Source organism: Odontesthes bonariensis, chromosome 9 (assembly GCF_027942865.1).
Source record: "Odontesthes bonariensis isolate fOdoBon6 chromosome 9, fOdoBon6.hap1, whole genome shotgun sequence".
Taxonomy (NCBI): Eukaryota; Metazoa; Chordata; class Actinopteri; order Atheriniformes; family Atherinopsidae; genus Odontesthes; species Odontesthes bonariensis.
The window spans coordinates 6785990-6803621 of NC_134514.1; the positions used below are offsets into that span (position 1 = coordinate 6785990).

Sequence of the window (17632 nt, forward strand, 5' to 3'; positions counted from 1 at the left end):
TGGTCTCCCTCTTTCTCTGCAAAGCAACCCAGGACAGGGTGCTGGACACTCAAAGAAATGTATCTGAAAGCTTTTTGAAAGGACGGCAATGCAAGCCAGTGTCCCAGTGGTTTCTTCTGGGTCTCTTCCTGTGCAGGTTTTGCATGTTCTCGCCACCGTTTTTGGGGTTTTACCCCGACTGCTTCAGTTTCCCTTTGCTTACAAAACAAGCACCATTAGTTTTATTGAGACTCTGCCTGCAAATCTTTTCATGCACTGGTGCTTTGTTTTCATCTGTTGTAGAGGTTAACGTTGTGATGAATGAAGGATTCTACGTACAGTATGTTTGTTACAGTGAATTTCAATTGGAAAAGTAGCCCTGTAAGAAGCCCAGATTCCACCACCTTCAATAACAATCCAAAGATTTTTAAGGCCCAAACTGGTTCCCTAACTTGTGATAAGTAGTTTCTGACTGTGTGCCTTGATTGGAAATTTGGTTGAGTATGTTCAGTGTTTTAATATGTGCAATTTTCTTAAATATGTGACGACATAGTTTGGTATCAGTGTCCACAATAAACTGACTCATAACTTGAAACCTGCGTTGCTAAAGTTATATCTGAAATATCTCCAGTGAATCTCCACATCTCAACATTTGGTAAAAGAACACCAAAACAACAACTAATAAAAACCCTCATCAGCCTACAAATGATCCATGTTTAATAAACTTTCATTAGATTAGCATCCCCTGAAGGATAGTTCACCCTTCCCTCCACTAGAGTGTGCATTTGGACCTGGCTGCATCCATGCGAGTGCATCATGTCAAAAGAGGAATGTTCATACAATGAGGGTCTGTGTATAGTCGCTCTGCTATTGCCTCGGTGTTCCACACGGACAAATGATTGTCAATGGACTATTTGAGACGGATCACAATCAGTTTCTCCAACAGCTCCCCGCGTTTCGGCTCCCTGCTTTTTCTTTTTTCCACTTATTTGCGACCAGATTCCTGTCTGGATTGAGATGGAAAAACATAGAGAAGGACTAATTTCCAAGCGAAAATGCCGTGAGTCTTGAAGTTTAGTTGATTTTGTGTGTTCGCGGTCTGTCGTTTCTGAGACGGATCGCTCACTTTGAATTCATAGGCTACTTGATGGTCGCACTCTTTGGTTTTTTAATAAGTGTAAGAAATTTGAGATAAAATCAGCTGAAATGTATCAAGGATGTAGGAGACCCGTGGGTGAAAGTGAAGTTGTGCGTGCCATGGTTTTGAATCATCCAAGGTATTCATATTGAATATAGTCTGTTTATCGTGAACTGAGGTCGAGTGGATAAGAAAGAACAGATTCATTCCAGCTGCGATTCCACGAGCCTTTTCTGGTTTGTACATTTCCAGTTTAATAATAATCTGACATAGTACACGACTAACACCTCCGATAAATCGTATAACTTTGGAACTTTTTCTATTCCCGTGTGAACGATAATTGGAGTTTACACGGACAGCATCTTACTTTAATATCTAATAGCCTGCGATTTCCAATTAGTTTAACAGAACGTTTGTAAAACATTGCAAACGCACAACCTTAAATAGGCCACATCGCCTGTTTCCAGAAAGTGACTCAGTGCGCGCAGCCCAGTATTTTTATTTTCCACATGGGATCATAGCTCAGTCCTTACGTCTTGTTTTCGTCCATGTCCTACTGTGGTCCATTGGCTCAGTGGACCTACGATTTTAGAAACTTGTCAAGGACCTTTGGGTATGGGAGAGGCGACCCCCGCTCAGTCTGCTGCCGGGGCATTTGTACCCATGTTGGGTGTCGGTTTAGGAGCTATGCCCGGTGGGGTTAGCAACGGGCCGGTAGTAGCCACCTCCAGAGGCTCAGCGGTCCCACAGCTCCACAACGCCATAGTGGAGCGTTTGCGCGCCCGCATAGAGCTGTGCAGGAGGCACCACTCCATCTGTGAGAATCGTTACCAGAGAGGTCAGGCCGAGAGCTCTGATCGGGAGCACGAGAGCACGCTCCACCTTCTCAACATAGTCCACCAAGGGCCTGGCAACCGCAAGGCTAAAGGCAGCCGGGGATCGAACCAGCAACCTCCAGAGTACACCAGAGTCAACGGAGAGCAAAAGGGATCCGAGGGCGACCAGAAGATTTCCACGCGCATAGTGGTAAGTGTTGTTGGGGGTTACAGCTAATTATCGATCATCGTCATCATTTATGATATTTAGTACCACCAGTATTTTGATGGTGATTATTACAATGAATCTTGTGCTAAGGGTGATGCGAAAGTTTATGTTTGCTGAAACTTGTCTAAACCGACACAAAAAAAGAAGAAGAAAACTTAGTTTACAATTATTTTTCTGCAAAGTGGCTGATCTGATGGGGATCTGCCATTATTTCCCCAACATATAGCCTACCACCATGTTGGGTTTTTGACACAACTCAAAAGTCTCATTTCACTGGTTGGCGAAATACTTCACAGTAGTTAAGGTTAATACATGATGTTACAGGCAACATAAAATGGGAATTTGGGATCCCATTTTGCAGGAATTACAAGTTGGCACAATACTAGCTTCTTAAATGACAGATCTTGTCCTCAGCAACGTGATTCAAATTCTCCCTTATGGTCGGTCTTCTACCTCCATTTCTTACCTTTACCTGCAGATATAAACTATTTAATCCAAACAAAAATGAAAGCTATTGCGTCAACAACTTCATCATCAAAAATTAAGGCGTGTTCCTTACAAGATGGCGTTTCTGTCCCAGCATGCAACGCGGAGTTACTTTTACAAATTGAAATGGCATATTAGCCAATAGAGGGTGTGCACGTGACGTCAGGTACCCCGAAGTAGCTGCGGTTACGCCCACTGAGTGGCCAAAAGACTAGTGGCAAAGCCGCCAAATTTTTAAATATTCAATTATATTCCATATTGAACATGGGGAAGAGCTGCTGTGCAGTCGACTGTACAAACAGGGTTTCAAAAAGGGTCTGAGCAGAGTTTCGATAGGCAACCTAAAGCAAAAGAAAAGAGACGGCGATGGATCGCTGCGATCCGGAGAGACACCTCGAATCCGGGCACCAAAACCAGGATTTGCGGTTCACATTTCGTGTCAGGTAACGTTAAATTATGCTGTATTTTAGGGCAAAATCATGCCATTAAATTACTTAATGTATTGCCAACGTTACTTCAGTTAAGCTCTTAATGTTAGCATCTTTCATTTAGCATCTTTCATAACCCTAGCTAACTTAAGGTAACTGAGGTACCCAAAAGTCATACGTTAGTAGAGAGTGGAAATGAATAAAGTAATCTATCTATCTACTTTAATATCAAGTATCAAAAAAAGCATCAAGGCTTTTGTATGCCTTTAGGCTTTGCAGTGTGTATTTACCTGGCCTTGAAATCAGGGAAATACACACAATGGGGTTACATGGCACTGAAAGGATCAGATAATTGGCTAAATTACAATAAGAATGAGTTATTAAGTGCATGTAGACACCTGAATCTGACAAGAAATTGGGTCGAGTTACTCGCGATCGGATTAAGACCCCGAGATAACTCGGTTGAAAGTCAAAATAAACGTGTTTGTAGATGGGTGAAGCACGTGGTGAATTAGAATTTACGTTCCGCATACTCGAGATGTTTTCCTGGGGTCGGGACCCGGAAGTCAAAGGAGACGATATTACTGTTGTAGTCGCCGTCAGAAAGAAAAACACCGTGATGGAGAATGCGCCGTTGTGCATCGCGTTTGTGCAATAAGCAGCTCATCACAAACGAAATGTAGAGGGACGTAGCTTCATCTTGCTCTTCATTTGCCATTTTCTCAAATGCCTGAGTTTGTTGTTGGTTGTTGAAGGGGTCAACAGGAAGTGACTCTATTAGCAATAGTTGAAATGGGTACAGCGTCACCTATCGTATCGGAGTATGACATGCTTTGTGCCTCTGATCCGATTCATTCACCGCCATATATCCAAGGAGAATTACCCTTGCTCAACTCATTCTTATTGTAATTTAGCCAATAATCCAATCCTTTCAGTGCCATGTAACCCCACTGAGTGTCCGTGGACCAGATGGTTTTGGGGAGCTGGTCTGGATCACTATCGAGTCCAAATGACCTCAATTTCTTTTGATGATCGATTTTTATTCAGTTTTGCTGTGTCCACCGCTATCCTTCGCCATGTTGTGGGTGGTTTGTTTTGCCACTCAGTCCGAATGAGGGGGGCGTGTTGCGGGGCGAAAGTGACGTAAACACATACCCTCTATACCCTATTTTACTATTATGACTAATTTAGCCTCTGTGTTACATGATAAAACTAGTCTACAAATAATCATCAAATATTTCACATTGAGTACATCTCATAGAATATTTATGGCATTGCTGTAGTTGCAGCGATGCAAACCAACATCATAGTTTTGTGTAGGTAGTCCAATTCTCGTTGCAGTGCGGTTATCTTTCCTACATCTTTACAAACACTCTTAACCCCGTGACATTTTCCAATGAAGTCAAGGAAAAGATAATTGGAGATTATTTTTCCCATTTGACCATATCTGTTATCTATATACTATGTGCTGCTAACAAAAAAGCATCATGCAATAAGAGATTGCGCTAGCAAAGTTATTTAATTTTGAATAGGCTACTTTGGTTAAATGGATAGATGATTAAACCTACATCCGTCCCTTCACACCTGTTTACAAGTGTTTGTTTAGTGGCAAATATAAATATTCTGACAGTTTTAAAGAAATCACTATTTGAAATGGCAGACATACTATGTAACAATTCCTATGAGTTGAAAATGTTCCATTTTACAAGTTTTGAGCATTTATTGAGATTTTTCTTTTTTCTGCTGTTTACCAACATAGCTATACATGTTCTGGAGTGGGACCCCATTGTTAAATGTGAATGTTTAACTATCAAATATGCTCGTTGGTTAAAAGCACATTCTTATTTCTACCAGTTTTGACTGACCTCTCATCAATCATCGTCTCGATCTGTCTCTTCCATGAAAAGATGCTCCTTAGGAAAGTAAAAGCTTTGGTCAACTTTACATGATAGCCAGATTCAGTGTCCTATCAAATTGCACAACAGGTAGGAAATGTCTAAAAACAAAAGTAATAAACTCAAGTTTGCCGATATTGCTTAAAAAAACAACAACGAGCCACTGAAGTCGTTGGCAGGGACCGAGATTGCGAGGTTTGCTAGGCAATCCGGTGCCAGGAAGTAGTTTTGGGGTCATTGGGCCATGGGGAGGTTTTTCTCTTACGCAACACCGTGTAAACATCTCAATTGTGCAGCTGATCCAAACAGAAGGATGCAGATGCATTCTGTGCCTAGCTTAACCTATCTGTCATCTTGGTTTGCGGTACAGAAAATTCTGTTTTCTTTGTTTTACTTGACTTTACAAATGCTACCTGTCAATGAACCAGGCCCCTATTTATAAACATATTTTCCAATTTTTGATATGTATGAATGATATGTAGAATAAAAGACAGTGTTGTATTCATTATGCGTTTTCTCTCCAAACAGCAGAATTTTGTAAAAAAAACATTGGAAGACAGGATGGGGAATCTTGACAGTGCTTTGATTGTGCCTGGTAGTGCTGATAGGACTGACTTCCTGTATGGCATCTGTTAACAGAGCAGTCGATGCGATGTGAGATTTATTTTGTTTTCTTTCATTGGGCATGAGGGAGTTCAGCATCTAGACTATGAATTATTTCCCAAGCAGCATTTCAATATAATGTCAAAAGGGTGAAAGCTTGCAGATGTTCCCTCTCTGAACATGCTCGAGATGTGGGATGGAAAAACAAACAATGAAATATTTTTTTCCAGTAAAGCCATAAAAGGACAGCAATGATTGTTCTCTAATTTTATTTATCTTCATCCCTGAAAATGAACAAGGGATGGCTTCTACATGTTGTGCAGTTGTATCAGCAAACGGCTTGCTCAAGAAATTCACATGCAAGAAATGTCCATGATTCATGTTGCTAATATAAAATGCAATTTATCTCCCAGCTTTCCTCATACAATGAGGTACCGTTATGTTGTTAAGTACACTGCAGCAGTAGAACACAGTGAGAACAGCATCATGGATTCTAATGATTGTCTAAAAGATGTCAGGGAACATTATTATCATGTAGCCTATTGTTTCATTTTTACTGATGTTGACTCCAGAGTTGCATGTTTTATATAAAACTGATGAGTGCAGCAAGATGGTGGGGAGGAAATTAAGTCCTGGCGTACAAGTTCATATCAACCCTGAGGTTAGTGTTTGTCACAGCTCGTGATGATTTGGTGAATCGGAACAGAAGCCAATGCAGATATGCCCCATAAGAACACTTCATCTATCCAGCACCAACAGTGCAGAGAGCTGTTCATTAAACAAACTGAGAATGCTTAAACTGTAGAATAACTCTTGCAACTAAATTCCTGAAATGTGTTTTTGTTTGTTTTATTTCTGGCTATAAAGATTCAATGATTGTATTTCAAGTATTTCCTGGGGTCTTGCAGTTGTCCTCCCATATTACATTCTACTGAATTACAAACCAAGGCATCTACAATAGCCACATCTGTGCATATTATTGACTGTTCACATTGGAATTTGCAATGGAAATGTATATCAAGTGAGGGGCAAACAACACGATGGATTAACACTGCCTCGGAGCGCAGAGTGAGCAGCACTTAACAGCGATGTTCATTGAGACTAGATTAACAAAGGATATGCTTTTGGATAAAAATTGAGAAATTGGAAAGTCGAGATGAGAGTTACTTATCGACTCAGAAGAGAAAGCTTTTTCCTAATGCCTGCATGGTCTTGCTGAAAGCTTTTGAATAGTCATATTATTTTTCAACCTTTCCATTTGTACCTGTAACAGTAAATGCATTCATCATGGAAATGGGTCACACAGCAGAGCTCACAGAACACCCATTACAATGTAGAGACTTTCATTTTCATCAGATCAGGATCCATCATCATCTTTTATCGTCTGTCAACAAGACAGATAGTGAGTACGGAAACCAAAGGCTTAATGAAACATCCCTGCCTCATGCTAGCATGCAATGCATTGTCACACCCTATTATCATGTGTTTAACAAATGGCTCTCTAAGCACCTTCTTGAACGATTTGCTGACCATGAAACTGTTTGAACCACAAGGCCCCCATATAAATGTTTAGAGCCACTGAATACATTTCCTGCACGTGTTTACTTAAAGTCAAACAGGCCTTGAAAAAGCAGTAGGCAAGGGATCCCTGGTGATTAACAGTCCTGTGTGCAGTGGGAGGATTTTGTTATTACCCAGTGACAGATCTGGGAACTGTAGACATAGAACAGAGTGCACTGAAAGTGCTCAAATGCTGATGTTTTGTCCAGTTATCTTTAGCCACTTGCAGCATACACTATCCTAGTTATCTGGTGGTGTAAAACGCAAACTACATAACCTCAGTGTTTGAATTTAGGTGAGGCATTCTCTCTTTGTGTCCTGCTCCTCCACACCAGAAAAAGGCCCAATGTTCTTTGAGCTTTGTGTAACAGTTTGGCATAATTACTGGGACTGGGAGAGATGGTTAGAAATTGGCCACTGCACTTGTTTTCTCCCTATACTCCTTATGATTGATCAGTTGCTCCCAAACATGAGCTAAACGAGGTGGCAATATCAATCCTAGTCAACAGAGTGACCTCTTTATTTATTGTTTCTGATGTAACAAGTTCCAGTGGATCATTGCGTCGACACCTCAACCAGACGGCACGGAGAAAAAGTAAATCCTTGTACTCTCTCGTGGTCATCACGTATGATGCATGAAGAGTGTGGGCCTGTGTGTGAGAGTGTGGTGGGGTGTGCACTGGAAGTGTTTCCTGGCATACTGTGTTTGGCCGTTGAACAGCCTGAATCAGAGCTGCCGGTGGTCTGATCTCAGCCTGTCTCGGCTGTGATGTGAAACAATTAGCCCAGGTCCGTGGGGGCCACCCACAGTGAAGCCCACAGCTCCACCCAACCCTGTACATGTGGAAAATGATCCATATTCATCCCACAGATCACATCCATGCTCTAAAGTTTTGTTTTTAGAAGTAGTTTGTTGTCAGTTGCCCCATAGGTGCCCCTTTTTAGTGGAATAATGTTGGTGCTTTTTATTAACGGCGTGACTGGGCCTGATCTGATTAGGCTGGTCTCATTGTGCAGATTACAGCAACGTGTTGAGCATGTCATGGTGCACAGTGCTATGATCAGAAACTTAGACAATAAGATGGACTCTTTATATTGTAGTGAAGCCATTTTTGATCTCTTCTCACTGGAGTAAGTGCTTGTTCAAAGACGTGGCTTAATTTGAATCCGCTTTGTGTTTTACATTGTTTGTCTTTATTTCCGAATGATAGCTCCTCGCAACAAGAAACGTGTACTTTCAGAATTTGATACCCTGTATGTCCCATTATTCAGGTTTTCAGAAGATAATTGTATGAGCTAGTTTAGACAATAAGGTGTTTTATTGATTATGTTGGTCTTTATGTCGTTGGAAATGCGTTGTCCTTCAGCCATGATTCCCATAGATTTCAGGGAATATTACTCGGCTTTATTCGTTCGAGTATTTCCAGATTAATTTTAGACTAACATATTTCCAAAAATGCATCCACCCCATCTATAAATTTCAGGGTTTAGTCCTCTTGACTGACATTGCATAAACAGAAGGGGATCATAGGTACATTTTCATCAGAGAAACACGACAGCAGCTTTTTACTGATACACATCAGCCAGATTTACTGAGCAGAGTATAAAAGTTGGGGCCGTGTAACATTTTGTTCTAGACATTCCAAAGTCATAACCGAGGGCAGTTCATACATTTTTTTAGCACTAAATAGTCACAAGTAAGCACTGCTTGTCTTCAAGGCATGTGTTCTGTTAATGTCTCACACACAAGACCCTCACTGTGGCTTTCAATTTTCCCAGAAGTGACCTCATTTGTTCTGACACTGTTCATTTCGTCTTACCTAATGGCTTCTGTATCATCTCCTGGTTTAATTGCGTGTGAAATGAACGTCTCTATTTCCCAGTAAACAATGTTTTATGATAACATCAGGCATACATACGCTCTAAACAGTTTAGCCGCACATCATTTTGGTGATTATGTTCTCAATGGAGACTGGTTTACAAGCTTCAACACGTTTTTCTTTTTATAGTAAATCCAGACTTCACATTTCTCTCTGGAGCTTTAGTTTGGACTTTGACTCAGTCAAACTGTATTTTTCACTCTTATAAAATGCTTTTTATGTCATGATGGTATTAGTCTGGATGTTCAGCAACTTGTTAGTTCTGCTATGACAATGTCTGGGTATTTCAGATAGAGGAATCTAAGCGGTTGTCCAATATATCCTGACAGTCGGTACAGTGTTGTTTGTTATCGTCTCTAGGAGATAAAACTGTGTGTTGTATTTTTAAAGGCCTCCTCTCCTTGTCTGCCCAGCCACAGCACTGTGTGACTATCCTGTTCCAAACAAGCTTGTCAGAACCATAAAAATCACTTCCTATGCGCTAGTGGATTTTTTTTTTCCCTCCCTTAAAAGAACCTCTGAGACATTTGGGTTTTTACAAGAACAGATGCAGTAAAAGCTTTCAGGAGGTGAGTAATCGGTTACTGGTGGAGAGAAGTAAAAACTGCAGTGCCTCAAGTTCTTATTTATTTATTTAACCATCATTTATTCAGGCAAGTCATCAGGACCAAATTCTTATTTACAATGACAGCCTGGCAAAAAGCAAAAGGGGGGAGAAATATATGAAGGTAAAAGACTGTTGCACATAATATTTCCAACATTTCAAAGCAGCCAATCACGGTAAGCATAGAAAACAGTCCAAAGAACAGTTAACATTGTTTTACAGTGAGTTGTTCAGTCCAATCAATAGCGAACGCAAATAAAAAAAGCTAAGAATGCATTCGAGTTGCATGGTCAACACAGCAGACTACGGGTTGGATTAGAAATGATTAGAAACTATTTTTTTCCAAGAAGACCTTCCCTGTTGGATGAATTGGATCCTTACCTACTTCCATGGGAGCGTTATCTCAAAACATTCCTTAAGACTTACGGTTGTGGTTTTATAACATATTCATGTCATATTAACATGAACGTAAAAGTCAAATAATAGAGTTTATATACATAGATGCAATTTTTGGATGAGACATTTAAGGTTGTCTTAGTACAAAGAAAATATTAATTGAGTGTAATCAGTTTTAAGAAAGACGATGTTCAGCAAATCGAGTCGTGCTGCGGCAGCAGCTGCCGCTGCGCGTTGGAAAAAGCCTTTTCTGAATCTGGGACATCTCTGTACCTGGCAAGAATTGCATTCCCATCTCCTCCTGAAATGAGCACACTTTTTTTTTATTATTATTATTTTCTGGGCTAATTTAGATGATGCAAACAAGTTCAGCTCTACCATGGAAAACAAAGAAGAACATGTGAAGACAGAAGTTTCCAGACACTCAGCGGGGCAGCGAGGATGTGTGTCAAATCAAAGGCATTTATGAATCGTGTGTTCTACAGTATCTCCAGCAGCAGTGTCGTAAGATCCCCCTCACCCTCCCTTCCACTTCCCACTACCACAGTCTACACTCTTCCACCCAGCCACCCTCCAACTGTCATACACACACACATCCACACAAAAGCCATTCTGCTGCACACTCTTCATGTTTTATTCAGCAGCCTCTGGGAAGGCTGTATCTGTCTTTGAAGAGTGCTGTAGAAATCATGTAGTAAACCCATCCCATTCTTAGTCTTCAAGGGCTGAAACACTCCAAGTGGTATATGCTCAGAAGAACATGATCCTCTGACAGTCCAGGTGGGCCAGGTCTATTGTGTTGATGAGCTATAGAACAGCCATATCTTTGGGGTAAATCTAGCCTTTGGGTTTTATCAGAATAACTGCCAGTCCTGCAAAAGCCTTTCCCTCCATAGACATTTCCCAGCTGTCCTTGGCTGAGGTCCCCAGCTTCAAGCAGAGCTTACAAGGAAACAGCTTTACCTTCACATGCTAAATGGTAAATAAACTTGATCAGCAACTTGGAAAAACCTTCCCTGGTGGTATACTCTTTGTTGTTTTTGTGTCGAATCAGCTAATGCCAGCTAGGGTGAATTAATAGTATTTTTTGTATAGTTTCGCATTATAAAAACAGGTCTTCAAGGCAACAAAAATGATCTTACAATTGAATATCCTTTTGTCTGAAGTTATTTGAAGATGAGGCCAGTTTGTGGTAGTGTTTAATGCTTGATTGATTTACATTTAAAAAAAAAAAAAAAAAAGGTCCTGATCCTGGAACCCCCCCCGATTTGGTTGCCTCATTATCTCATCATCACGCTCTACAGAATTCTTAAAATGATCTATTTATTTGCACCAGGTGTGTTTGAGGTGGGAAACATCTAAAAACACGTTTTTTTTTTTGTTTTTTTTTTATTTGCAAGTTGGCCTTTCAGCAATAAGCTAATTGAAGTTGTATGTCCATGAAGTCCAAACTCCTTCCAGGTTGAAAATGTTCAGATATTTATATTTAACTTGTAGATGGGGATAACCTTTGGCACATGATGTCAGATGTTTACATGACACAATTTTTCCGCTAAGGTAAGCAGGGGTATGCATTATAATTGGTTTTGCAAATCAGCACGCAGACCAAAACAAGATAAGAGGAGGGTTGATTGTTTGTGTGTCCTTGAAACACTTCAATTGGATTTCTGTGGATGGAAATTCTTCTTTTTATATGAAAATACCTATGGATTAGAACTAAAACACTGCTGTATTCTGATGAATTCACCTGATTAAAAATGTGAAAATGACTTAATAAAATGCGGTGCAGTTGTTTGCATTGCCTTAGTAGTGCTCCTACTGCAATACACTTATGTGTTGACATAAATGAACCTGGAACTTGGTGTTTCCATGCAAGCGATTGTTTCACTGGGTAATTTACTGAATTACCTCCATTCCCAAAGGGTTGGATCAGAGAGTCCCCACCATTCCTTTGTCGTTGATTTGCGCTTTCAGCTGAATCCCACTTGTTGCCAGCACCTTGTTTTAATTTCAAGCTTTATATCGACCTCAACATAATAAAAAAAAAGAAAATCTAATCTGTATTTCATCTCCACTGAAGTAAATGGGGATTTTAGATGACCAATAAATTAGTACTCCTGTGGTGCTGCTAAATCCACTTGACAAAGGAAACTAATCTTTCATGGTTTTTCATCATCTGGACTTTGGACAGAAGAATAAATCCTGTAGCAAATGCATGGCAAGATAAGACCTTGCCATGCATTTACCTAGGAAAAGACCTAGGTACATAAGACCTTGTTTATGTCCATTTGTGCTTATAGAGGGGACTTGTAGATTTGTTTTCATGCCTGATGTTGTTTCTCCTACTGTGAGAGCTCTTTGTAATTTGTCAAGTTTTTCTTGTGTGACTTGATTGAGGCGAGGGCAGGACCGTGTGTGAGAAAAAAGAAGGAGGGGGGGTTGGGGGTAATGCCTTGGAGTGTCTTTCCACGAGTGCTTTGCTATGCAGTGCTGAAACTGGAACCCTGTGGGAACAAGCATGTACAGGTGTTCATGTGCAATGCACGGAAGGTGGAGAGAAGGGACAATTGCAAAATGAAATGCAAGCAGTTCTCCTCATGCCTGGAGGCAGACGGTGGTTCAGCTCAGTATGAACAGTGTCGGTTTGGTTTTTGAGCTCATTTTTGTGACTGTTGTGAAATATGAATGTTTTTGGTCTGGGGTTGACGGTTGTAAGTCTGGATAAACATGAGCTTATCTCGAACCGTTCTCACACTTATCTGACAATCAGCCACCTGATATGTCCGAGTTTCCTGGACTTGTTGTAAACAGATCAGATTATCACAGCTGCCACTGGTGCTCTGGGCGTGGATCTCAATTTGTTACTATGTTGACACAAAACGTCCGTCTTCACTATACTGCAGCTCTTTACTTTAGCTTTGCTTCATCTTTTTAGGTTTACGACCAGGCTTATTCTTCTGAAGCTCAAATGCTAAGAAACGGAGAAAAACAGCTATATTTGCAGCAAGACTTCAAATAGCCTATTCTCCCCAGGGTCATTACCCTCCTCAGGAAATGGGAAAGTGGGCTCCTGATGTCACCAGCAAGCAAACCCCTTGCACAGAGCGCAGAGTTAAAGTGGGAGGGGGCAGGGGAGGGCCCTGCTGGATCAGAGTTCAGGCATGTTTACATTACAGCTCAGGATATTTCTCAGAGCCTGACCAAGCTGCTGAAGTTCCCAGGCTCCAGAGTTGCAGAGTGCTGAAAAGAGGCACAAGCATTCACTTCTTCTTCTCTCCTCTCCCTCCTTCTCCCGTGCTCTGGGGGTGAAGATAGTTCAAGTCCATTTGCATCGCGGTAATGTTCTGTCCTTTTGTAACAGTAATCCATGGGGAAATATTATAGATGTTTTATAAATGTAAGGTGAGAGTCACAAACCCAGTCTACATGGACAAAGATTGCATGTCATAAAGATGAATATCTGGCACAATACTAAAGCTGTGCACTTTTTTAATGTCTGCGGCTCCTGATATTTCCTTTTCTGATTCTTTTCTTTGGAGGAAAAAGTGTTAGATATGAGCTTCTTTTCCCCGCCGCAGCAGTAACAATGTAAGGAAATATCCATCCCATCTTTAACAGTGACATCTGAAGTAGAACTGATTCCTTTTTTTAATATATTATCCTTTCCGTGTAACTGCAGAAATGTAGGTGAGACTACAGCAAATAAGTACGGCTCCTCGTTAGATCACTGTGGTGCTGTGCAGATGGAGTTTCGTGGTTGGCACTCCTAATTCACCCAGTGTTGTGGAGCTGCCAACTTCTTTAAACAATATAATTAGTTTTGCTTTCAGTGGGGACTTCAAAGAGTTTGTCGGTGAGCTCAGCTTGGATCTTTTTCTTAGTTTTCAACATTTCTTTTGGCTTTGATGATTGGCTTATCTAGGAATTTGACAATATTGCTAAAAAGGAACCATACTGGGCAGATGAATGAATAAAATAAGAGCCGAACATCAGACAGACAGAGCCATTGTAAAGGTCAGATGGACTTATTCAGAGCAGGAAACGCATGAAAGCAAACACTTGAACTGTGTCTAAACATCACGTTTGAATCTATCGTACAAAATATTCCCATCAACACTTTAGAGATGTGTTCATGTTCACTTTAGCCTCTTTGGCTTGTTGTTGAATAATTTGCTTATCACGGTAAACTTCAACTTTAGCAAAGAATGACAAAAGCTTGACATAAATAGAGTTTGGGCTGTCACAGTATCAGACTTGCAATTTGTGCTTATTGTGACCAAAATAACTCACCAAAATGGAATTATTTTACCTGTAGACATGTCTGCAGTCAAACCGTTATTGCATGTTTTATTATTTGGTTTGGAAAATCAATTACACTCGGTATGAGCAACAACATGTGTTTTTAGGATAGCATAACTTCCCATCAGTGTACTAAAAAGAACAAGTTCAGTCATACTCTTTCTAGTGAGAAAAGGCCAACTCATTAACTACTGAACAAAAGTGTAAACGTGGTCAGATTTAAAGAAAGGAAACTAATGGTCAGATGCAGTGTTTGAGCCTGCATGATCACCCTGTTGGAGGCATGAGATTCAGGTCGAAGGAGTAGCATAGATGGTCCTGTTTCTTGCCTCAGCTCTCCCAGTAAAGGCTCGTGTATACTTCGCAGCAGTGTGTCGTAGTGAGCTTGTCGCAGACACGACGCAGTTATTTTTGATTTTTGATTTATGCCTTGAATCGCGGTCTGCGCTATGTTAATCCCACGCCACAACGCAAGAGGGACAATCACGAACAAGCTAGGATTGTGGGTGTTACGGTTACGGAGGTCATTCAACAACAATGGCGACTGGACGAATGCGCACTTTGATTGAGTTGGGGGGGGGGGGGGGGGGGGCATGTCTGCGTTAACTGCGACACACACGCAGACGACCTGGTTTCCGAGTATAAATCAGGCTTAAAGCTGCGAAGTGGCAGCTGGAATGTTTGTGTTCGTGCTCTGCTGTGGTGAGGTGTCACTGTGCTGAGCAATGCTTTGGCGCCTGCTCTGTCTCCATTTTGCCTTGAGGCACATACAAACTGCTGTTGCATCTCCAGCACACACGGAAGGTGAAACCAGGGGAGGTTCTCTGGTCTCTGTCTCTCCTGTTAAATCATCTAAAGTCTGCTTTTAACAGGAAACGGGCCTTCAGTGGCAGAGATGCTGCATGTTCGATGGATGTTTTAGACGCATTTCACCCTTTGCTGACTAGGCATGATTTTATCTATTGTTCTTCTTTTTTTCTTTTTTTGTTTAAAATTTAAATCATGCTTTTATTTCTACTGTTTTAATGTATCTGTAAAGCACTTTGAATCGCCTTGTTGTTGAATTGTGCTATGCAAATAAACTTGCCTTACCTGGGCACAGATTTAATTTGGATTCCAAGTTTAATCCCAAATATACTAATGCTTCTGTTATGAAGACTACTTTGTCCTTTTTAGCCAAAATGTTATGTTAAAAACAATTTGGATTCCTCTTTGGGTAATTCTTTTAACTAACGGGTATCATCGTTCACTTGTCGTTCACCGTCACTTGTACAGAAGCCCAGAAAGGACAAACTAAACACTAACTCCCTCAAGGGGATTTTCTGGGTTCTCCTCTATGAAAAGTACTGTGCATTAGTTTGTGTTGATGCTGTATAAGTGGAAAACCTGAGATGAGTATTTTAGTTGTTTTCTTTTCAAAGTCTGAAGAGAAAAGGTAGAAAAAAAGCCAGAATAAAAAGTTTAGACTGTGAGTCACCATGTTAACATAACTGTAGTCACTGTCTTCATTAGCTTAAAATGGGTGTACAAATAAAAGTAGTTTAAATGTCAGATAAATACCTTGACTTTTAGATACTCAATAAATAACAGAAGCAATATATTAAATTGCAGTGACAAGATCAGAAAGGTTTTATTATTGTAGCTGCGTAGGCACTGTTTTTGGGTCCCATAAGAGGTCTTTGCACAGAGATGTAATGGGACTTTCCCCCCAAAATGATTGCCTTTGGTGATTTAGGATGTGTACTTCTTTTCTCCCCTTAAAAAAACAAAAGCAAAGTATGCTCAATCCACCTGGTAGTGCCAAGAAGTGAATGTTTCCGCCAGAAGATACGAGTGAGTCTGGCACCAATTAAGGAGTGAATCATTTTAACTACATGTGAGCAGCTTTAAACTGGATTGCATAGTAAATCCAAACGAGGCACACCATCTATATAAAACGTGTAAGCATTTAAAATGTTGCAAATTGGGGTCAATACCAGTTCATATGTTTAGCCTGCTGGTTGACCTTTCCAGCCAGCATTTAGCAGTCTGCACCAGAATTAATTCTGATGCGATGTTTGCTGAAGCTGATCCTTAAAACAGACGTGTGTAGGCTCTGCTAGTGTTTGGCAGCAGAAAGGGAGTTACGTGTTGGGTCAAGTGCTGCATCTCAGTGATTATTAATCAATAATTGAACACCTCTATATTAGTTTTCCAGTTACTATGCAGCACATTAGACCATAAAAATCTAATACAATGAAATTATACCAAAGGCCAGGCAGAGTGAGCAGTTCTCCTGACAAATGATCATTAAACAAGTAAAAACCTATTCTGCAGCCCTTCCGCTTGAGGAGAAAAACGGTGATGCTGCATTCTTTTCATAGCCGTTAGTGAGAAACTGGGGTTATAATGTGTGTGTATGCATGATAACAAGAAAGAGAGAGTGAAGAGAACATTCCTTTCTCACTCCCACTCTCCTCCACCACACCCCCATTGCTACTCGCTGCCACCCCACCCCCAGTTTCCTTCCTGTGCTTTTTTTAGAGTCTATTGGATGTTTTTCCCACATCCGGCAACAAAGCCAGCCTTTTCATGCCATAATCTAACAGCGTGGTGTTCTGTGGTTCGGTTGTGCACCGACATGGTCAATTGTGATAAATTCACTGAATCAAAATGTTCCAGTATTTCCGAATCTAATGTTTGCCTTCACTTTATTCGACACATACTGTAGGTCTGATGGAGTGTCTCCTTTAAAGGACAGAAATTAGTTCTGCCATATGCAGTTTCCTGTATATTGGGATAAATGGCACTGTGCAAATTTTAGATAAATCAACCAGATTTAGTCAAATTATATCAATCATAAGCCTACTATTAAATTGAACTATGATTGGTCCAAATATATATGGTCTTTGTCTGAAATGTATGTGTTTGTATGTAGATGTAGCCTGACACTGTTGCTGATAAACACAGTTTCCCATGAAACCACAAACGCCCTCACATGACCAATCCCCGGTTGTAGCAATTTCAACTATGACACCACCGCAAGGCAATGGATGTTAACATTTCCATTAACGGTGTTTAATGTTTTTAACAGAACAGCTTCAGTATTCTCAAATTTTATAAAATTCATCTACTGTATTCAGACTGACAAATGAACAGCGAGCATTTTATTTAGTCTACATTTGTCTAAGTGTGAGATGAAGTGCATTTATACTTTGAGCTGTGTTTGGAGTAATGGCACGAATTATTCCGCTAGTCCAATCAAAATGTGACTTATAAAATGCATGTAAACACGTTAGTCCAACCAAATATGACTTATAAAAAGCATGTAAACACGTTAG

At 40.5% G+C, this 17632-nt stretch overlaps 1 protein-coding gene across 1 annotated transcript in view; it reads left to right on the top strand.

Annotated features, from left to right (window-relative positions):
• The first annotated feature begins 864 nt into the window (after window positions 1-864).
• The window catches only part of maml2 (mastermind like transcriptional coactivator 2), a 36498-nt gene continuing 19730 nt past the window's right edge, over window positions 865-17632 (top strand). Inside the window, exon 1 of the mRNA XM_075472892.1 lies at window positions 865-2143. Coding sequence (XP_075329007.1) covers window positions 1733-2143 — 411 coding nt within the window. The 5' untranslated portion in view covers window positions 865-1732. The remainder of the gene's footprint in view (window positions 2144-17632) is intronic.